Source organism: Lepidothrix coronata, unplaced genomic scaffold (genome assembly GCF_001604755.1).
Source record: "Lepidothrix coronata isolate B3197 unplaced genomic scaffold, Lepidothrix_coronata-1.0 Scaffold13, whole genome shotgun sequence".
NCBI lineage: Eukaryota > Metazoa > Chordata > Aves > Passeriformes > Pipridae > Lepidothrix > Lepidothrix coronata.
In genome coordinates, this window is record NW_016690193.1 from 4,603,200 (window position 1) to 4,626,200 (window position 23,001).

At 38.0% G+C, this 23,001-nt stretch overlaps 2 protein-coding genes across 2 annotated transcripts in view; one reads left to right on the forward strand and one right to left on the reverse strand.

Moving 5' to 3' along the window:
• Positions 1 to 316: 316 nt before the first annotated feature.
• On the reverse strand, positions 317 to 5,632 carry FGG (fibrinogen gamma chain). The gene is made up of 10 exons (XM_017805826.1): positions 5,484 to 5,632; positions 5,344 to 5,388; positions 4,731 to 4,914; positions 4,534 to 4,627; positions 3,437 to 3,567; positions 2,694 to 2,827; positions 2,381 to 2,565; positions 1,363 to 1,640; positions 896 to 1,062; positions 317 to 534 (listed from the first exon to the last, which is right to left on the reverse strand). Exons 1-10 carry the CDS (start codon positions 5,556 to 5,558, stop codon positions 520 to 522), a joined length of 1,308 nt encoding a protein of 435 aa, XP_017661315.1. The 5' UTR covers positions 5,559 to 5,632; the 3' UTR covers positions 317 to 519.
• An 8,259-nt stretch (positions 5,633 to 13,891) lies between these two features.
• LOC108492924 overlaps positions 13,892 to 23,001 on the forward strand; it is a 63,769-nt gene continuing 54,659 nt past the window's right edge. Inside the window, exons 1-8 of the mRNA XM_017805782.1 lie at positions 13,892 to 14,026; positions 14,113 to 14,377; positions 14,600 to 14,700; positions 15,056 to 15,125; positions 16,290 to 16,420; positions 18,068 to 18,156; positions 20,506 to 20,605; positions 21,935 to 21,978. Of these exons, the coding sequence (XP_017661271.1) occupies positions 13,892 to 14,026; positions 14,113 to 14,377; positions 14,600 to 14,700; positions 15,056 to 15,125; positions 16,290 to 16,420; positions 18,068 to 18,156; positions 20,506 to 20,605; positions 21,935 to 21,978 (935 nt within the window). The remainder of the gene's footprint in view (positions 14,027 to 14,112; positions 14,378 to 14,599; positions 14,701 to 15,055; positions 15,126 to 16,289; positions 16,421 to 18,067; positions 18,157 to 20,505; positions 20,606 to 21,934; positions 21,979 to 23,001) is intronic.

Sequence of the window (23,001 nt, forward strand, 5' to 3'; positions counted from 1 at the left end):
CTGATTGAACACTACTTTGTGGTAAATTCAGTTAAGTAGTCTTCAGCAGTAAAATAGGCCACTTTCAAGTTGCTATGTACTTTGATCTATGTCACAAAACAATTTTATTAGAAAACTTGAAAACTTTGGGAAACAAGCCACATTTTATGGAGAAATAGCTCCAACTCGTGTCTCTAAACAAAGAGCAGAAACCACTGGTGTGCAATTCAGAAATGACTGAATCAAATAGGTTTGATCAGAGTAACCTACCAACCATCAAAAGTTTTCTTAGTTTTGTTTGGCCAACTGCAGAGCACAGATAACAAGTTCAGACTTCTTTTGTAATAATCAAAAATTTATTGAGAATGTGTACAGAAAAAAATAACCATCCACAGAGGTAAGCACCACTCAGGGAAGAGGTTTGGGCGTCTTACAGTCAATGGTTTTTTATAGTCAAAACTGTAATGTTAGGTAAGTTCAGTGTCTAGGAGAAAAAAGATTCGCTTTCCTTGTTCAGATTGGCCTTTGTGAAATTGTCCTTTACGCGTCTCCAACCTACAACAGAAAAAAAGAGTATTTTAATGTTCTTCTAAAGAAAGACATATATAAGGCTATGATGATGTTGATAGTGTTCATACATTGTTATACTAGTTCGAAATTAAAAATGTAACATTTAAAACACATAAGGGCAAGGGATTATTTCTGATCATGAGACTATCCATTTATTTATCTGTTAAAAGAAACAGTAATGTAAAAAGTATACTAAAATCGAAGTACAAGTATTTCTGTGACAAAATGGTAAACAAAGCCAGCTTCTGTAAGTGGGCTTATCACTTCAGCTGTCCATGCTCAGTGTTTGAAATGATCACTATGTTCTGTTATTATTTTAATTATCTCCTTGGCCCTGTGGTCGAACCTGTTTGGTGCCTAGATTGTGCTGCTGTCCATCTACTGACAGTCTGTTGAATGGGATGATTTTCATTGCAGATTTCTTCATGGAGTACCAACGGTCACGCCAGGTTGCCCAGATAATGCCATTGTCAAATCCGGATGGACCAGCATCTTGTGCTGTGTACACACCACCTAAAAAATATCAGTTGGAGTAAAACAGTTAGTTGCTTTCTAAAATAGTTAATGTGCCCATACATGTTTCTGGTACTAACACTTCCATGGCACCCCTGGGCATGCTAACAGGCCCCGTTCACTGCCCTTGTCCTCCTAGTTTGCTTCTCTCAGGATTGATTCTACCACTTTGGGATGGAGAGTTCCTACTGCTGGTGTTAACAGTTATTGCCAGATTTGGATTTTTCTTTGCCACTAAAATGCAATTTTAATGGCAAAGATATATAATCCTGGATTATAAGCATTTAGAAGACACTTCACCTGTATAATATTTGCCATTGAGGTGGCCAGCATGACATCTATTCATCCACCATCCAGATCCATCTTGCTCAGCACAGTTGCCATCATATTTATCATTGTCATTATCATAGGTACTGAACTGCATGCCGTTATGAAAGGTAAAGGATTTATCACTTGGGTCATCTCCAAAATCATAACCGTCAAAGGCATCCCCGGCTTCACCACCAAGAAAGTAGGCATAAGTCAGTCGATATTTATCTTCTTCACTTCCCACTTTGAATACAGCATAGTCAGCAGTGCTGTAAACAAAGGAGAATGGTGACTATGAGCAAGCTGCATTCCGAGTCATGCACAAATGGAAAATGCATAGGTGTTAGAACTGCAGAAAAGGCATTTATTACATCCTAGCTTTTTAAAAGGAATTGATTTTATGTGATTGTGGATCGCAGTTCAATGATATACATCCAACCAACTTTTGTGCTCCAGAACCAGACATGTTTTCTGACTATTAGTCTTCACTGATGTATGAAATATCTACATTATAAAAACACTCACACACACACATATATCTACATCTCCCAGGTTCGTAATGGTGAGGTTTACTTAGGTCATGAGACATATCTTGGTGGAAGGAGCGGATGTCTCCAGAAATAGCAAGGACAATAAGTCCTCCAGAAGAAAGGAATACATAGAATAGAAAATAAAAGAACAGAACAGAACAGTTCATTTGTAAGGGACTTATAACTGTCATGTAGCCCATAAGACACATAAGACTCGAAGAAACTTGAAGAGAAGAAACATATTCCTTCTGCCTAATAAATGAGTGCTGACAGCATGTGGCCTTCAGACATGCACGTGTGCCTGGCAACAAGTCCCACAGTGACTGCTGTCACAGCTCTAAGTTCAGGAGCCAAAGCAGTGTCCTACGCATGTTAGCAGGTCTAAGGGCTTGTAATTTCTTCAAAGCTGTACAAACTGATGCAGCAGTGGGAGCAGTAGGTTTTAAGCTGTCATTTTCAAAAGCATCATGAGCAAATACCCTTTTTTGCCACTCCAGTCCTCCAGTTCTATTCGTAAGGTGTAAGGCAGAGTAGACTGTGTAGTTATTAAATGTATCTTCTCATTGCCCAGCCAGAACTCAGTGGTGTCATCTGGAGACAGGTGTCCAAATCCTTCCTTGTACTGAACCCAATTTTTAGTGAAGTCCTCACTCCCATCCAGTCTCTGGGGGGAAAAAACCACCAAAACCAGAAATAAAAACCTCAGTCAAAAATATATGTATCTTATGTAGGTAAATAAATCTGTGCCAATGCAATAAGCTTGCTGATAGTAATAATACATAAGAGACATACCCTTTGTAATACCGTCCAGCCATTGCCATATGAATCAATCTCACAGTAGACTAGGAATGACTGCTTGGCTTTCTGAGGCTTGATAAAGTAAAGACCACTTTTCCTGGCACCTTTATTTGCAATGTCTTGGCAATCTGAAGTAAAGATATTCAAAGGATCATGATTAATCTAGCTACAGTTCTGTCCTCACATATATTTTATATTCTAACTTTCTTAGCGCAAGAAATACAATTAATCTAAATGCCATTGTTGCAAAGTTAGCTATTTAGTCCACATACTTTAATGTCACTGCCATAAAAATTCTTACCAAGCATCCCAGGACTTGTGTAAGATGAAGATGAATTTAGTCTCACATAGAGTTTAAGCAACTTAAATGTAAAACATAGTCATTGCATTAATTTTTATAGCAACAAAAAAGGACTCTTTTGGAACTAATGGAATAATTTTTTATCTTCTGTTTGTCCATCGAAAGTCTACTTACGTTTAGCATACATTTTGGGACAATGGTATTTTAGCTAAAAAGTCCATGGAAGAACTGTGTCCCATCTGAATGCCTTGTTTGCAGAGTGTCTACTTGCCACTGACATTTATCCAAGCACCAGTTTTATATAAAACTTGACATTTTATATATCTTTGCAGAAATCCACAGCCCACAAGATTACAAATAACTCGTTGCTGTGACGTCAATCGGCGGCATTTGTAACTGAATTAATTCTCCACCATATATGAAGCATTTTGCATACCTCTTCCAGTTGTCTCCTGTATTTCAGCCCTGTCTTGGCATGGCTCCTGACACTGTAACTCAAGCTGGGTAATCTTCTCTTTCAGCTGTGTGATCCTGTTGCTGTTCAATATATGTATATCTGTCAATTGCCTGGACAGAAAGACATAAAAATGGGCTGTTGACTCCTCTGTTTCTGAATATATAATACACATTTCCCTGTACACACACCTCATATATCTAGCATGCTGCTGCATGCACCCCTGTAAAAGGAGGTGCCTCTATTAGCACTGATATTTAAAGTTAAGGAAACTAGCCAAAATTGGAAAGCACATGCTTAACCTTACTCAAAACCACATGCAAAATTTGACTCTAATCACCAAAACTCTAACTAGTTATTAATGTATGAATATAACTCTATGGAGAGTTTTACTTTGCTCTCCTAAAGTAAATTATAAACTATTCCTCCTTAATTATGGATGTATTTATAAAACATGAGTTCTGTAAATAAACTGCTGTAAGTGTCAGAATGCCTAAACAATCTTTGACATAATGGTATAGAAGTGGAGATTTTTTACATTCAGGTCAAAAAACATATCCTTAAGATTTAAAAATATTAATGATGTTTTCAATTTTATTTTCAATGTCAATGTAGAACAGACTACTAATGAGTTTAAAGTTAATTATGATTTATAACAATGTAACTGAGCTGATTTTCATGGATATATGCAGAAAAATTGGTCAGAATGAATGATTGTATAAATATTCCACACACTCTGCATTACAGCACGAACTCATGACCTCCAAAGATCATGAAAAAAAATGTAGGGGTAGCTGCTACAGCAAAAGAAACATAAATAGAAATATTGCCAGGCTTCATGGCATTCTTATCTTGCACTTCTTGCACAATTAACAGATCATGCAGATGAGCAGAGAATTCAGTATCACATCCTCTAGATCCTCCTGTGCCTTGCTAGGCAGCTACTAATGACAGTGTCAGCAAAACTGTCCATGTCAGCACAAAAAAACGTTTCTGAGAGAGCCATGGTGGCACTTGATAAAAGAACAGAAATAAAACAATTTGTATTGTCAATAACATAAAAAGTGGAAGATACCTACTGTATAGTATTTTCATGAGACAATATAGTGTTTTCATATCTGATAATTTCTTCAATTATTTTCCTGGACTTTTGAGTAAGAGCATCAATCGAATCTGTAAAACAGACAAAGGTATAAAATAATTGCAATTATGCAATTTAAAAGGAAAACAACATAAATTATATTTTTCAATTGTGCAGTTATTTCTATATTCTCACTTGGTAATGTCTGCTTCTCTGAAGGATAGAGGCCTTGGATGTGCTGAATCAGATGTTCTGCTGTCACTGTGGAGTTAGAAATTTGCTGCAAAATTCTCTCCATTTCCTGCAGTTCATTATCCACAGTGACATGGTATTTATTAAAGAAATCTGCAATGCCACAGGTTGTTGGGCAGAAGCTACCCTAAAGAAGAAAGAATAATAGTTGGCAATGTTTTGGGACCAAAGAAAGGAGAGCAGAATATTTGGGCAGAGAAACTTTCCTGCACTGCTGACACAAATGATAGTGGATAAAAAAGAACAGGAATTTGCCACTCTGCTGTATTTGTATTTACAGAGGCAGTTTACTTTCATGCTATGTGCATACAAAGCAAGAAAACAGTGCATGCTATTACTTTTGTAGCATCTTCTGGATATGTGCTTTCATCCACAGCGCAGCCTCCCTTACGTTTTTACCAAGCGTGCATTGCTATTAGAAAATAACAGGTTTAAGCACAGCACACTTAATAAGTATTGAAAACAACGAGGTTCAAGTGATAATGGTAGTTAATAATCAGCATAGGAAAGCTTTAATTACACTCTTAAGATAAAAGAAAATTTTTCAGGTACTTACAAATCGATCATCCAATATGCAGCAGTTGTCTCTGGTAGCAACATACTGAAGAGAAGAAAGAAGACCATTTTCAGTGGATTTTTTCTGACAGTGCTTTCTGTCAGAAAGAACATGTTTTCTAACACTCTCTCTTCACTTACCGCCATGCTGGTACAAAAGAGCAGGGAGAAGAGACACCCCAGGGGAGTCCAGCTGTGTAACCTCAGCCCCATCATGTCTGTCCCACCAGGTGCTGACGGCTGCTCTGTGCAGTTGTGCAGTCAGCAGCTGAAAATGTTCAACCCAGCACAGTTTAAGGTGGCAGCAGTTTAAGGAGGCAGGCTGAAGCTAGGGGCGGGCACTGGGAGGTGGTGGGAAGAGGTGGGGTAGGGTTTTGAGGTGGATTCCCAGAATTTGCACACCTCTCTTACTCCTCCCATTTTCAGAACCTGTTTCCCACTTAGCCACTTGATCTCTGCTCCAGACAGGCCTCAGGGGAGGCAGGAAAGTGGAACAAGGCATTGAGATGCTACATCCAGTAACATGAGCATAAGGAAACACACACGGCTTCACGACAGGGGCTGGCAGAATTTCACTCAAATAGTACAAGGAAAAGCCACAGTAGCCATTTGAATTATGTGCAACAACTGTAGCCTAACAATAAACACTGTTTTGTGGTTATGTAGCACTTCTCTGCCACAGATCTCAATGTGCTTTGCAAAGAGACTCAACATAATTTTCCCTATTCTGTGGATGACAAAACTGAGGAAGAGAAAAGTATGAAGTTGCTGGACAGTGGCATATCTGCAGAGAAGCCTGTGGTATTTGTCACAGACAATGAAAGCACAAATGTTCCCTACCCTTCAACACAAGGAGTCCATTTCAATGACTTTGGTCAATGCTTTCTTATTGGGGAACTTAGTTTGTTGGAATCTGCCTTATTCAATATTGCTAGAAGACTGGTGACAGGCCTCCTTTTCTGCTATGGGCTTTGTCCCAGGCAAATTGTTTCAGTATGTGCTATCTGTATTAACAGCAATCATACCTTTCCACTCATGCCCTGCACCTGGTCTCCAGGCTGTGACTTCTCCAGACAAAGCTGGATTTTGTGCCTGTACAGCATCATGCGTGATGAGACAACGTTGAATGAGGCTTTTGACTTCATTACACATTTGACCAAATGATGAAAAGAACGGTGGGACTGGGGCTCACTGCTAGATCTTTTGTTACTGGGGTCAGCTTTGTGATTTCAGGCAAATGATTTCACCTTTGTACAGCAGGATCAATACTTCAACTTTGCTTAATATGTACTTAAAACATAGACAAAAGCATTCCATATAAACCAGATTATTACAAAATTACATCAAATTATGCCCTGAAACATGGAGAGTTCCTGACCTGTATGTCCTCTTTTTATCTGGTCACATTAGGTCAAACAGAATGTTCCTATCATGTTCAAAGATATTGCCAGAAGGAAATATGAGTATTCATGATGCTAAAAATCCAACTGATGTGACACTTTCGTGAAGCTGAAGCACTGTTCATGGGAGAGCCAGCTTTCCAGTAGCTGTACTGATGACCAGTGAGTTAGCTGCCAGGCTGCCAAAAGTATTTTTCAGAAGATGACTGCTATAAGTTTGTCCTTCCAAATCTGGTATTACCCTCCAGAGTCATGTGCAGAATGTGCTTCTGTTGTCCATACTAATACAGAAAGGACATGAGTCCACCTTTTATGTGGTTAGTTCTGTTTCTTAAAGAGTGAAAATAAAGTAAATTAAAACTGGGTAAAAGTCTACCTGCTTTTGTGTTTTTTTTATTGTTTCTTCATTGATGGTGTTAACATCGACTCAGGAAACTACCAGTGAACCTCCTTGCCACTGCTCCTCATACATTGAGCTTGCTTTGCTGCTTCTTTGCAGGTCATGACACATGGGTCCACAGGGTCCTGGAGGTACAATGTCAGAGGCTGTGCACCAGCAGGATTCCCTTAGATATGACAATACAGAATGAGCAGATGGCTGGTATGAACTTCGTAAGATAACTGGCCCAGCTTTAACTGCAGATGTACACTGAAGAGTGCAGATGGGCACGTGCTGTCCGTGACGCAATTAGGTGAACCACATAACACAATTCAGGTATCCCTCAGCCTTTAACAGACTAAAGAACACCCCTTTCCCTTTTGTCACTAATAACAGTACATATAGGTTTGAAATTCTGTCAGAAGAGTATTTGGTTACAGAAAATGAAAACAATTGTCTTGTGTTTCTGGGCAAGAACTTCAAGAGGCAGAAAAGATGACAATAGTCAACTCTGGCAGTAATAGCCTAGTTGATCTTGAGATAAAAAGCCTGAGCTTTTAGAATTAAACCATGAGAATGGTTGTAATGAAATAATATCCATGTATAAATAGAGTTTCAATGTTCAAGATAGTTGGCTAATTGGGCAGACAAAGCAAAAGGACCATTATCCCTAAAAATGAGTGAGGAAGAGAAAACCCAAATTTTAAATCGTGTGCTTGTGTTGCACAAAATGATCTCTGTATATATTTATATTCATGAAGGAATCAATTTTCAACATTGCCTTAATGATTACCAAATATCTGCACATTGCATTTGTAAGTTCTACTTAGCTGTATTTATGGTTGCAAACACTGGTACTACTTAGCAGAAGATGTAGATACCTGAACCTCAAGAAATTTGTGCTTGCTTTACTAAGCACATGGTCATGATTTAGCTTTAAATAATTAATCCTTTCATATATTTGCTTCCTTTTCTTTTCTTCTCTGGTTTCACCATTCATTATTTAGAAATATTTTATTCCTGCTTTTCATTAAGTTGAAAACAACATGTTTTCTTAGAAGAATGAGTATGTAGTATTTTTCCTCCCTTACATGACATTTGTCTTGATGTGTTCTGGCTGCAAAACAGCTGACCCATTTACCAAACAAATGTGCTAGAGACCTAGTTGTACCCTGAGACGTGTCCAACATAATTTAACCATGTTGATTTTCTGGACAGTGTTTTATTTCCAGTAAGTCTATTTGCTGCTTTGTTAGCACATGAGGAACAATTTGTGTAGCACAGGTGGAAATAAGAGTTCTCAAACTCAGTTTACTTTTTTCTTGCAATATATTTTTGAGGAGATAGTAAAGGTAAATCATTATTTGTTTAAAAGAGCTTTTTTCAACTCAATATTGATTAGTATTTTTGTCATAAAGCCACTGGGACTCTATCCAACACCTTCCCAGTATTCATAGAAAACCTTTCCTCAGAAAAATGAATCAAAAGAAATATGCTTTTGTTTGTAAATTAGTTTCTGAATATCATTATATCCTTATGGCTGTCTTGGAAAAACAGCTGTTTTTTAAACTCATACTTACATGCCTTAAGAATCTAATCTGAAAAATCAGTCTACAGTATTTCAGAAATTCTGTAGTGACATATTTTAACATTTTCAATGGGGTTTTATTACTGTTTAACCTAAAGTGTTCAGTGGACTTGACTTGAACTTGCATTTTTTTTAGATGCTCCCACAGTTAATTTTCCCATTTAAAAACAAACATCAAAAATAAATATAGAAAAATACCAAATAATAAATATTGAAAAAAAACCCCTACTCTGCTTTGCAATCCATCATCAGTATGCATCACCCTGCTTGTACTACTACTAACTTAAACAGATTAGTGGGCAAAATCCCCTTTGCTAGGTCAATCAATGAGTGAGTGACAATTAGGATGAGAAATAGAAACAGCTAACAAGTTGTCTAGTACTGAAGTTATGCTGATGGTGTGCTAAAAAGCCAACAGTACGAAAGTGAAAATGAAAAACAAAAAGGTTTTGTAGCTGATCTTTCTCTTTCAATACTCAAAACTTGGGCAAAAGGTAAATCACAACATTTTTGCCAATTGGATAGTCCACTCTGTGCAACACACTTCTTCCCCACCCTTCCTGAACTGAGTCAACAAAAATCAATGGCTCTTCATGGAAGAGACTTTAATTTCTTTTCACCTGTGACACCAGTACAGGTACTCACTATGCTACAGCTCAAATACTGGCTGGAAATAGTTATTTCTTTGAAAAGTGAGAGAGGAAAAGTAAGAAATGTATGTATTTCATGTCAGCCAGAGCTTTCCATTTTGAAAGAATTTATGGGGTATTTTGCTGCATGCACACTGTGAATACAGAAGAGGTACCTTCACTCATTTTAGAGTGCATTCTTTAATAATTATGGGATAATGCATTTTCTGAAATCAAAACATGAAGGTTACATTGATTTGTGACTGCTAAAAGTCAGCACTTTTTGTAGATAATATAACAACCTAAAAGATCTTTTGATTTCCACACAGAATAATCAAGGATTATTGCTTTAACACATAGTTCTTATTTTGTCTTCAAATATTATTGCAGACAAATTTTAAAAAATATTTAACAATTTAAAAGGCCAAAAATCAAGGCACTTCATAGTACTCCTGAAAATACTTCATATCCATAAGCCAGATGTTTGATGCTTTGAAAGAGCTTTATCTTATTTTTGAAAAATTTTATAGTGTTTCTCCTTAGCATTTACTTAATTTCATACATTTAAGATTTTATTTAAACTTCATTCAAAACTTAAAGTATTAGGAGAGGACATATATCTAAAAAACCCAGGAATGTGATATAAAGGAATGCGGTCAATATAGTTCAGAAGATAACTCATTTTGTTGTTTTGTCAACAAGGCAGGTTGTTGACAGGTTTTTCTGAGTCCCAGAGCATAGGATGTTATACTTCAAAGTGATAAAAATCTACTAAATTACTACAAAACCCTAAACCATGTTTTGGGTTCAGTGAAATATCATTATTGAGCTTTGAGTTGTTTGTGCCTTAAATAGGGGTATTACATGCAACATGGCAAATTCTCTCCCTTTACTGATTTACAGAGATCATTTTCAACTGTTGATTCACTTAGGAAAGGCTGGTATTCAGATTGTCTGCAGAGGAGAGATTGCAGTGTATACTTTACCTTGAGGGCAAGAACAGTGAACTCCATTTGTTAAACAAAGAAATGCACCAATTTGTGGGACTCAGATAAGTAGTAAATTCAAATATTTGCTGAATATTTTGTAATTAGTTGAGAGGACAGAGCCTCAATAAACTAAAGCCTACTTCAATAAACTAAAATATATGCTGAAACTATTGTTTGAACAGGAACTTATTTACAATGACATTAAAAGAAACATAGCAAAAATGTAATATATTTCACAATAAACCCCCAGCCTGTGAAATACTTTGCTTGTACTTTTTTAAGCAATCAGAGGAAGCCTGACTGTCAGAAAAATCCTAGAAATATAATGGAAAGTATATTTGCTTTGGAAAAATGTACTCTGTGTTGTCTTCTGTGACTTCCAAAATTAGGCCTGAGTGATACTAATTCTGGATGATTAAAGCAGAAAAATGAATTTCACATTTATTTTACACTACATCTGTGCTCCATGATGGTGCACAAATCTGTTTACAGGGAGAGAAGCACAGGCCTATGTATGAAACATTAATGGCACTAGCCCATTAAAAGTAAATATAAGTATTTAGTGTCACTGAAGGAAATCGAATCTCAGGCTGATCATTTGAACCATCAACAGGAAAAAATTATCCTCTTTAATTTGTAGCCTTTTTCTTTCTCCAGCATAAAAATTAAATCCAGATTTCCCCCCTCTCCCCCCCCCTTTCTTCTCACAGCTTATGAGAGCAATTCAGAAACTGGCTTACTCTTAAAAGCTGTACATTAAGCAATGGATTCCTATCACGTGACTGAGTTATGGCAGCTATTATTGTGGACCCATATTTCCCATACAGACCACAAATACAGTCACGTTTTTCACTAGCAACTCTGTGTATGAATTTCACATAGGCTTGTTACTGATTGTAGTTTCTTTTGGGCTTCACTGACAACCACACAGCGCCATCTGATGTCCTCAAAGAGCAATAAACTATTCCTAAAATCTGTAAAATCATATAAAGCCCAAAATCTTAATATTAAGACTTGACCATGACAGAACATCGCCTCCCAAGCCTACCTGGAAAATAACCTCTAAATAATTTGCCTCTGTTTTCATCAAAACAATCCTAACCTCCTGTATGAAATTATAGGCTCTGAGCTAATCATTACTGCTCATGATGGAATGATGATGATAATGAAAACTCAGTCTTTAAAAAAATAATTTGAATAATCAAGCTGAGAGAATAGAGGTAGTGAATAAACTATTATTGCGAAAAATAGATTATTTTATTGGAATCTCAACAAGCTTATAAAATAGCCTACTTACTTACTTTTGGACAAGTCTAAATTGTGCAAGAAACAAAACTGCTGGGGGAACCAATAGAATACAGGCTTTGATCCCTTCATCAGTGCACCATTGCAAATAATAGAAACAATCCTAAACCCTTTCCTCATGTTTTTGGCAGATCAACTAATAGGTGTGTCTTAGTATTTTATACACATTGGATATTAATTCTTTCTCACACACATCAACATCCATATGCAAATTTGCTAAAACTGTATTTAAGGTTCCATAAGGGCATTGAAATGATTTCTGACAAAGCAAGATCCAGTCCTTCACAGAACCATGAGCAGTCGCTTTTAAAATCCATGCTATGACAATACTTGAAAGAAATGAAAAGAATAAAGCACTCCTCTATATTACAAGACTATTCTACCAATGTACACATGTGCATGTGAATATTTATATCTTAATATAGATAAAATGCCCTGTTAGTCCAAATGAGGTGAAACGCACACATTTGCCTCTCTGCCTGGTGCAGCACAGAGGATGCCGGTAGGAGCCGACGGCACCTTCTGCGGCCAGAGGTTGTTTTGCAGGCGAGGCGGCTGCCGACAGAGGTGAAACACAGCCATCTACCGGCCTCTGGGTCACTTGGTGTGAGCAGCCAGGTCTTCCAACGTCCAGAAATTCAGTTGTGCAGCATGAAATCTTGGCCCAAGACATTTCAGTGGAAGTTTTACTTACACTCATAGGTTATAAATGATTCTGTTTGTCAGTGATTGGCATTTCTTTTTAATGTGTATTTAAAGCATAGATGTGAGGACTGCAGCGTGTTGGTTACGGTATCTCAGCCAAGGTAAACTGCATTTGAATTTCACCACAGGATTTGAGACCATTGCATGATTTGCTGAGGATTAGCCATGTTTCTTGCTATACTGCAATATGTTGGAATCTTACTGCAAAGTATTCTGTATAGAAACACACATGAAAGACACTTAAAAAATTTAACTACAGAAAGTATCTATCTTTATGTCTATACTGATAGCTGAATATTTTATACCAGACAGTTCTCTCTTCAGGTTCTTGCTTCAAAGTTTACTTTAAGGAGCTACAATAAATATATATTTAGGATAAAGCTAAAGTAATAACACATATATTTATTATATCTATTTATTACATATATTTAGGACAAAGCTGGAGTAAACTATGCATACATAACATGTTCCCCCCCGTCCCCCATGATTATTTGGATGTTTACTAGTTTATAAGGACTCAAACCTTGCAAAATTTCAACATAATAATTAAGTATTTAATAATTTAATAATCAAAAGTTAGGTCCTTGCTATGTGTAGGGAACCAAATTTTCTTTCTCTGTGACCTCTTTGGTTCTGCCTCTTTAATAACTTAGGACAGAAATTGTTCATCACTTCTAGTGTTCTTAGCAGCACTAAGAACACTGGAAGACAGTCCTTAAAGCCTTTTTTTGCAATAGGAAAACATTGTACCTCACTAAATAGAGAACTAAATTCTAAGATCCCAGCATAACTATTTTCTATCTTCTCTCAACTGCATTATTTATAATTGCAAGTCGAATTTAGCCTAACCGAAGTTTTATCAACAATTTTCAAAAGTACTTATTTATTTGTTTTCAACAGTACTTATTTATTTGTTTTCAACATGGTTACTTCTTACATCACTAAACCCCCTCTCGTCATCACAGACATAGTATTGTCAGTGTTGCACCAAACGTTGTATTTTTCAGCACTCTTGCAAAGACATCAGATTTTATTCTTGTATCATTTGCAAGAGATAATTCATGAAATATAAGTGCATGCATTAAGGGAGGCCTGGCTATTATTGCATCGAATTAGTATGTAAGACTGATTCAGTCATAGTCCTTCACGTGACTGCAGTTCATGTCAGACAGGGAGTAGCTCTGAAGTACCTATACGTGATTAGCGTTCGGACACAGCCCTCCAGTTCCGACTTCTGATCGCGAAACCTCCTCATATACGGCACAAGTTCCTAGGTTGGTGACACTTATCTCATGCCCACAGACTAGAAATTCAATGCAGAACCTGAGAAACCTTTCCTGTCAGAACTGAGACATGCACTCCCACAGAAAGCCTCACTTTTTAATAAACATATTTCGTATTTAGGAGAGGGTTACATAAACATTTCATAATCAGACTGACATGCTCTGGAAGTTATCACAACCTGAAAAGCGTTTCCACTTTTAAGGTTATCCCCCTACACACCGCCTGTTGCTTCGGTAGCGACACGGGTGCCCTCGGGGAAGCACCTCGGGGATGCGACAGCCCGGCACCCTCCTGCCATTGATCCATGACTGGCCTAGGCCAGGATACAACCCAAACCAAAGCCGAAGGCCCAACTGTGCACGCCTTAGGCTCGCCCCCGCCACTGCTGGCCAGCTTTCACTCAGGGTACCCCAGCTCACAGCTCCCACAGCTCCAATCACTTAGCCCGGCACGCCCAGGATTTATAGACTTTCTCCCGCCCCTTTCCCCAGCCGCTTGCGCAGGCCTCCGGCCCCTCCCCGGCGCTCTGTTGGTCGGCCGGGGCCGGGGCGGCGGCTGGGGCGGTGCCCGCGCTGCTGCCCGCCGCCACCATGAGCTGCGCCGCGCTGCTGGGGCCGCGGGGGTCGCGCCTTCTGGGGGCCGCCGCCCGCCCGCCCCGCTGGAGCCGCCGGCGCAGCGCGGGCTGCGAGCCCCCGGCGGGCGCCGCCGTGCGCATCGGCTGCGCCTCGGGCTTCTGGGGCGACACGGCGGCCGCAGGTGTGGCGGCGGGGCCGCCGGCGGCAGCGGCTGCCCGGGGGGCTGCGGGAAGAGCCGGCGGGGGCTGAGGTCGGGGTCGGGGGCTGGCGGGACCGCGGGGCGGGCGGGCGGCGCCGGCTGCGGGCGGCACAAACAGCCCCGTTGCGTAAGCGCCGGGCCGGGGCGGGCGGGGCGCGCCGGGGGTGCCGCGGTGCTGACGGCCCGCTCTGCCTTGCCCGACAGTGCCGCAGCTGCTGTACGGAGGGAAGCTGGATTTCCTCGTGTTCGATTACCTGTCCGAGATCACCATGTCGCTGCTGACGGCCGCCAGGGCCCGATCTCCCGTAAGTAGAGTCGGTGCCCAGGCGCAGCGTGCCGGGCTTGGCTGGGGCGGGCGCGCTCCGGTATTTCCCGACCTCTCCCTTCAGCCCAACTCGCACCCGGAGTCTGCTTAAGACATGTCTGGTTACGGTGATACGATTTCTTTCATATACTTTTACTTGTGTGTATATATTTATTTTCATCTACTCGGTTTCATATAGTAAAAGTCATTTTATGGCATTGTATGACATGGCTTAATGCTCATATTGTCCGAGCATTTTGAGAGGTGGTTGTTCTTCCCTGTTTTCCCTGTTAAGCAAGGAAAGGGATTGGGTTGACCTACCCCTAAGAGATGGTTATAGCTCTTAATTATTTCAGGTTTTAGGTTACACTCCGGATTTTGTCACCACTGCCATGGCTCCGTATATAAAAGATATTCACAGGAAAGGTATGCTATTGTTTGTATGAGTTTGTATGTTAATTAACTTCACCTGCTTATGAAGACAGGCTGAGACAGTTGGGGCTGTTCAGCCTGGAGAAGAGAAGGCTCTGGGGAGACATTATAGCAGCCTTCCAGTGCCTAAAGGGTACCACAGGAGAGTTGGAGAGGGAGTTTTTACAAGGCCATGTAGTAATTGAACAAGGAGGGATGTCCTTAAGCTGAAGGAAGGGTAAATTTAGATTCTGTATTAAGAAGAAATTCTTTACTGTGTGGAGAGGCACTGGAACAGGTTGCCCAGAGAAGTTGTGGATGTCCTGTCCCTGGAAGTGTTGGATGGGGCTCTGAGCAACCTGGTCTAGTGGAAGGTGTCCTTGCCTATGGCAGGGCGGCTTAAACTAGATGATCTTTAAGGTCCCTTCCCACCCAAACCATTCTAAGATAACTATGAAAAATCACATGGTAATAGATTTGACTTACAGGTCTGATGGTGAAGTTTAAATTGGGCTAATTTAAAATGTTTGCTATCATTATAAATATATACATATATTTCCATGAATTTCTTACTGTGGCTTTAGTTTGTAAATTGAAGATTGCTTTACATATCTTTGTTAAAGCATGAGATCTAGACGTTTTCAGTGTATTTTACAGTACCACTTTCTGATCACTTTTTTGCTTGTTCACATTAGTACAGCTTCACAGCTTTCTGAGTTTGAGAGGAGAAAGGGAATTACTTCTGAGAACCTAATGCCTTGCAAACAGTACAGAATTTTTAGTTAGATGTACATTTCTACTAAAATGCAGTTGTTTGCGGAGCATGGATGTTTGAATGACTGGTGTCCAATACTGTTCCTATAGGAGACTTTTTTAAACTGTCTATCTACTTCAGTATGTGTCTTTTTGGTCATTTTTCTCCTTCCATGCATAAAGGAAAGATGAGAAATATCTATAATAATTACTTTTCTGTAAAAAATTTCGTACTGGCTTTTAGTGATCCTTTGACAGGTTAAATGGGGTTCATATTTTAATGTGATTTTAGTATTTTACTTGATTAGATATCTGCCACCTTGCAAGATGATACCTTGCTTACGTTTCAGCACACTTAAGGTTTTTAAAATATAGGTGATGGTGCTGCCTTTGGAATTTACCTTCTTTTTTTTTTTTTAATATAAGGTGTTCGTGTCATCAGTAATGCTGGTGGAATTAATCCACTTGCTTGTGCAGCTGCCCTTCAGGATGTGGCAAAGAAAGCAGATGTTGATTTGAAAATAGCTGTTGTTGCTGGAGATGATCTAATGAGTGAGGTATTCTGCTTTGTCTTAAGCCTTAGTAGCATTAGTCTGTATAACATGGGAACTTATTTTGTGTATCTTTATTGCAGTAGTCTACTATTAAAAGTATCTGGAAGTTGTTCCTTAATTTTCTCAATGCGTGAAAACAATTCTTGGCGCATCTTATATTTGGCATGGGATGGGGGTGGGTCAGCTTGTGGATCTGCTATTTAGATTTTTGAAGCAAACTGTGAATACGATATAAGGTCTGCCTGATCTTCAGGAGAAGCTAGTATGTGCTGTTACGTATTGCTTCTGTCTAAACTAACTAATCCTGCATGTTAAATCTTCTAAATATGGTGTTGTTACCATGCATTCAAATATATCCCTTCTAGCTTCTTTTTAGTAATTTACATGGATTTCCTGATGTTCCTTTGTTTACAGGTAGCTGGTTTTCTGTTTTTAAGTAATTAGTTTACAGCCATTAGGGTAATATTAAGTGGGAAGATTGAAGTTTAAATATTTTTAAAAAAATAAAATTGAAAGATGAAACATATGGGATTTTTTGACTTAAAGAGTTACACTTTATTTATGAAGTCTCCAAAAAAATGTTGGTCTTACCTGAAAAGGTACTGGGAAAATGGTTTATACCTTGTTAGTGGTTAAGAGGGGAGAGGTTTGCACTGTGGTTAAATCTCTGCCTGTAACTTGGAAAATTATTTATCTGCTTAGGATCTGTTACTCCTTGCATGCTATTGAATGTGGAAGATGGTCAAGTAAGATTCCTTATTTGCAAATTATGTGCGGTGCTTGGACTTTCTTTTAAGAAACTTCTGCCCTACTAAAATTACTGTTTGCTCTCCAGAATTTCATTACTGGTACAACAGTGAAGTGGTCATTATTTGAGCTTGTTATGAACATGTCTGATCTGAAATGCATTATTTTCTATGCTGTTGCCAGCACATAGCTTACAGGAACAAAAAAGAGACAGCTTTTACTGACTACAGGCAACTTTTACTGTTGATACTAAATTTGCTAAACTATACTAGGATATATTATTTGTGGTTTGGAGGGTTTAAGTCATTAACATAGAACACCAAATTAATTTAGAGTGGAAGGGTTTTTTTCTTGACATTGCAGATCCCACCTGTAAACTAGTATTATACATTGTGTCTATGCAGTCGTTGTTCCCTCCATCCACTGGACTGCCAAGCTGCCTCATAATGCATGGTCAAAAACACCCCCCCTACTTTTCTGAAAACACAACCTCTTTGAAGTATCACGAGAAGCTGCAGGATCAACCTTGTTCTCTGGCCATGACACATTTCAGGTGTGGCAGACACATTTCTGCTTGCAGGAGTTGATTTATTAAATCCTACAGCAATTAAAGACAGTTTAAAAGACTAGAGAATATGCCAGTTCATTGTAGTTGATCATCTGTGAATGAACTAGCATACTTCGAAGACTGATTTAGTTTTCTGCATGCTGGAAAAGTTATGGTTAAAAGTGTGTCTAAGGCTTTTAACCATTCAACTGATTTGTGTTGTTGGTAATTTGAATAATTATACTTTGCTTGGAGTTGCTGTGGAGTGGATCTGTTGTTTGATACTAATAAAAGGCTTACAGTAGAAACTTCAAAATACTCATAGATTTGGTGTTCTGTGGTTTTTTTTCTAACAGAAAGAGAACTTAAAAGGTGCTGGTATCACTGATTTAGAGAGTGGCAAACCATTTCCAGAGAATATTCACAGCATGAATGTATATCTTGGGTGAGTTATTTTATCAGGTTTTATTTATTATGGACAAACAATTTTAACTAATGGAGTACATGAATTTGTTTTACTTTGCAGTTAGAACTAACTAGTGTATTAGGTTCACCTTTGAATTATTCAAGCAACCAGAAAAAAAAAATTGTAACTTGTAAATAAATTTTAATTTACAACCTTGGAATTTACAGCTCTTTAGCACTACATCATCTGTGAATGCTCAGGTTTTAGTTCAAGCCAAAACAGTTTTAGTTGAATTACAACAATCACAAAAATGCTTTTTCATGTGCTGTGTATTCTGTTGCAGCATGGAGTATTTTATGATGTTAGCACTAGAGAAGTGCGACTGAGGATTTTAAGTACTGGGACATACTCGGAGTGCTGTAGGAGGTTCCATTAGTGTGTGTCAGGCTTTGCACTGTTGAAGTTTTGGAAACTGGCTTTTCAGGAATCACTGTTTTGAAAGATCTCCCTTGCCTCCTTCATGATATTAAAGGCTTTCAGTATATCTCTAAAAGCAAGTGTTCTGGCTACCTGTTTGGGAAAAGACTGAGAAGTGGGACAATGGTCAAGTGCATCTCTTACAGCTGATGATCTCTGTGGTCCTGTTTTTGCTTTTCTGTCCTCCATGTTAGTCATAAATATCGTCCCTTCTGTATTTATGCTTGGTGTTTTTCTAAACTGTGCACAGTCCCCCCTCTTTGTTATTAATCTTAATGTAAAAACTGGTGTGCTGTCTCTTTTGTCATTATCATTGCACTTTCTAGAAAGCATCACTGACAGATAGCACTGTATGGCTGTGCCTAACGTGTTTTTCCTCTGTAAAATAAGAACCTTTTAACAATTAGTCTTTTTAAATTAATCTTTTATCTTTTCTGTTGTTGCTGGATTTAAAAAAGCTGTTACCTCTGTCTCTGCTTCCTTAACAGAACAGCAGACTCTTGCTTTGGTTTTCTAATAAAGTGGTGTTTCTTTACAGAGGACTTAATATCAGTTGTGTTGCAACGTAAAGCTATTACCAGCCTCCTAAATTAGTGGTTTCCTAAATTACATTTTTCTTTGACACCATCAGCAGTGGATGTTTATTCATAAAGCAAATAATAAGTTTATATATGCCTTTAAAACAAGTCAACATGAGAGTGCATTGGGTGAAATCTGTAATTTCTGTAGATGGTGCACTGTTAATTCTCTAAATTTGATGATGTTTACACTTTGATTCTTGTTTCAAGTGTGTAAACTCCATCAGAAAAATTTTCATTTGCATATTGGTTCTGAAGTGTTTCTTCTGTTCGTTTTCATTTGGGCTATTAGGAATTGTGTGAACTGTTATATTTTTGACAGTATAAGCCAAATGGCTTTTACTGCTTTTTAAACACAGTTATGCAGTTTGTCTATCAGTGTCCTGTATGTGTGCAGAAACCCCTTTTTCCTTTTTACCTGTTAGTTAACACTGTGCCCAAAGATGTGAATTTTTCTGTATGCTTTATATTTGCTTGTCGTTCTAGCTAGTATCGTTTGGTTTATGTAGCACTGCGGGGGGGAAGTACATTTTATGTTTACATCACTTTGGTGTCTTCTAACTTATCTCTATCCCTTGACAAAATCGGGGCTAAATCTATAGAAACTGTAGAAAAAAAAATCTCTTGGCTTTGTTCTTCAAGGCATAAGTGGATTGTTTTATTTTTTTAAACTGCCTATTTCATGAAGAATAGAAGGATCCAGCAGATAGCATGGATTCAGAAGCCAGGACCTGTGCAGTCTGGTCAAGGCTTGCTCACTGAGGTGTATAGTTCACCTGGGTGAATATTTTTAGACCTGACTAATTTTGAGTGGGACAACTCTTACCTGATCAGTCTCTAAAATCTGTTGCCAGAATTTCTTCAAAAATAATGACAGCACAGTGCTCTTGAAGTTGATCAATATTGCAAGTTCTGGAAGCACTTAGCTAAATTGATCTGAAAGGTTTAAAATTGGAGGGCAAAGTCACCAAGCTTTCTCTGTAAAGACTATTCCTCTTTTTACGCTCATCTACAAATGAAATGAGTAATGAATGTCTGAAAAACACTATTTTCTGTAATTGATAACGGAAGTGTCCCTCTGTGCACTTCTTTAAGACAGTTTTTATAAGCATCAAGACAAGTGTTTCAGTTATGTTATTTGGGTACCTGAATTTGACAGTGTTCTCATGACTGCTCTTTAAAATAGTCTTGTTGTATATACACAGTGACAAATTAGTTGTTAAAGTTGATTTTATTGACTTCCTAGGGGATTTTTAAATGATTTTTAACCGGCGTGTGGCAGGAAATGCTTTAAAATGTCGAAGTACTTACTGTTGTGTTTTATCATCTTTAGTGCAAGACCAATCAGCAGGGCTCTAGACCTTGGAGCTGATATTGTTGTGACGGGTAGATGTGTTGACAGTGGGATTGTATTAGGACCACTCATTCATTCTGTAAGTACAAGTTAATTTCCATATGATAATTAATATAGGTGAATCAATATTCAGCAGTCATTGTTAGTCAATTTTTGTTCCTTGTGAAAATGTAGATACTAAATTAAAGTAATGAGTGTCTGTATTTTTTTCTTAGGTGCATGAAAAGATGCTAGCTTTCACTTCTCCTAAAAATATAGCAGGGATATTTTAACTTGTATACTGTAAGGCTGGAAAACATTTCAGTTAAGGAAGTCTTACTCTGTTTCAACAGTATTTCACTCTTTCCCCCTCCTGCTTCTTTAACATTTCGTGTTCAAGATTAAGAAACGAGTATATTTTTCTTTACCACAAGGTGTCGATAGTAGAGTTCATTTTGGGTTGGAGGGGGGAGCACATGAGAGTTCCAAAACACTGGTTTTGTTTTGAGTAGTCAAGTTCAGTGCAGCATTTCTTGAAATGAGCTCCTTGAAATTCAATAAATTATACCAGCGAGATGTGTAGTTTTTTGAAGTATTTTGAATAGATTTTCATGAATTTTTGTGAATGATCACACATTGAAATATGGAAACTTTCTTTTGGTGCATATTTTAAAAAAAAATATGAGGCTATGTGTTAGTGTCTAGTTACAAATATGCTTTCTAAAACATCATACTCTTCATGCATGTCAAACCTTGCCTAATCTAGAGTTAAATTCTCCTATTTATTATTGCCATTATAACTTGTTACTTTATTCCTAGCTGTTTACATTCTGAAAATAACAGTTGTCAGTGTGTATTATCTACTCCAGAGAGACCTCATCTAATTTATTGAAAGATTTTAGGGAGATTTCTGCCAAGGGCTAAATAAGAAACTTACTCTATTGCTTGCACTGGGTTGAACTTCGGGAAAACATTCTAGTTAAAATTTCTAGTTAAACAGAAAGCATACTTCTGGTTTTTAAGGATGACTAGTAGTACTCCAGGAACTGACAGTTTTCAAAAATTGAAAAGAACATAGGGGTTTGTTTCTGTGACACAAGATAAGTACTAGATCTTTAAACCTCTGAGTTGTGCAGGTTTCGAATAATATGGATGTTGCACTTCCAATTTTTTTTAAGAGGGTATGACTTTTAAGAGTTTGTATTTTCTTGTGTGTATCAGTAAGAGGAAATAAAACAGACGTTTTTGATAATATGCTGTATAGGAACTCAAATCCATGTACAACACCTGCCAATTATTATTTAGATTTCTACAGTTAAGTAAAAATATATCCAGTACATTGTTACTGAAAGCAGCGAATGGGCTATGTGCAGTTTTCTGTACTCTATGAAACTTTCATATATTTAAAATACTTGTATTTTTCTTCTAGTTTGGCTGGAATAGGGATGAATACGACTTGCTAGCTGCAGGAAGGTAAATGATATAAAAAGAAATTGGATAAATTTATATTTCATATCACAGTGTCAAGATACCAACTTTTTCAGCACTTAATGATGTTTTGTATTATCATTGAATTAATTTAATGTTTTTGTTAGGTTTTGGGTTCTTTTTTAAGACTCAGTATTCTTGCTTGGAATTGAAATTATAGAAACGTCATTCTGGAATCAGCTTAAAATAACAAAAGGAGGAAAAGGTTGAATGATTTTATTTAACGGCTTAACTTCCTGTTCATTTGGTGTCAAGAGATGAAATCTTACAGTACAGACCAGTGATTCCCAGCTTTTTCTGGTGGGCAATCACTGCTGATAGTTGGGATGGTCGCAGGTCCCTGTATGGTTTTGCAGAAGCTCAATGTCAGTACTCCTATTTACAAACCCTAGTTATAGTCCTAGGGTAAGGAATCTGATGCAGAAAGCACAGGATAAAATTCTGTCATCTAATTTAACATTCTTCGTCATCTATCTGAGTTGAAGTCCGTAAAAAAATAACTACCTAGGTAGCCTGAGAATACCAGTGTGCTAGAACCTCCTAGAGAATAATAAATGTGGAGAGAAACTCTGGCTCCAGAGAGATGAAGCTTTTCCCCATAATTCTGTTGAGTATTTATGTTGCAATCAAAATTTGAAAGTAGTAATACATAATCATAATACATTCCCTGTTTCACATTAGAAGTGAGATCTTTTATCTCTTGATTTAAAAATGAGCTTTGCATGTTTAGTTACACACAGGCTACTTAAGATACTGAATATAGATCAAGACTTCTTGAAATGACCAGGGAAACTTGTTTTTAGGTGTTAGATAATCTCTTAGGTTATTTTTTGCAGGAAAATTCTTCGTGTAAAGGTTAGTCCTTTCAACTACTTATATTCATCTTTCAAAATCCCTTATTATGTTTAATGTGTAATTTATGATTGCATTAGATGCTTATGGACGGAAAAGTAGCATGTTCTGTTATTTAACTTTATTTCCTTTGTGCCGTTATATTTTAAAGCTGGA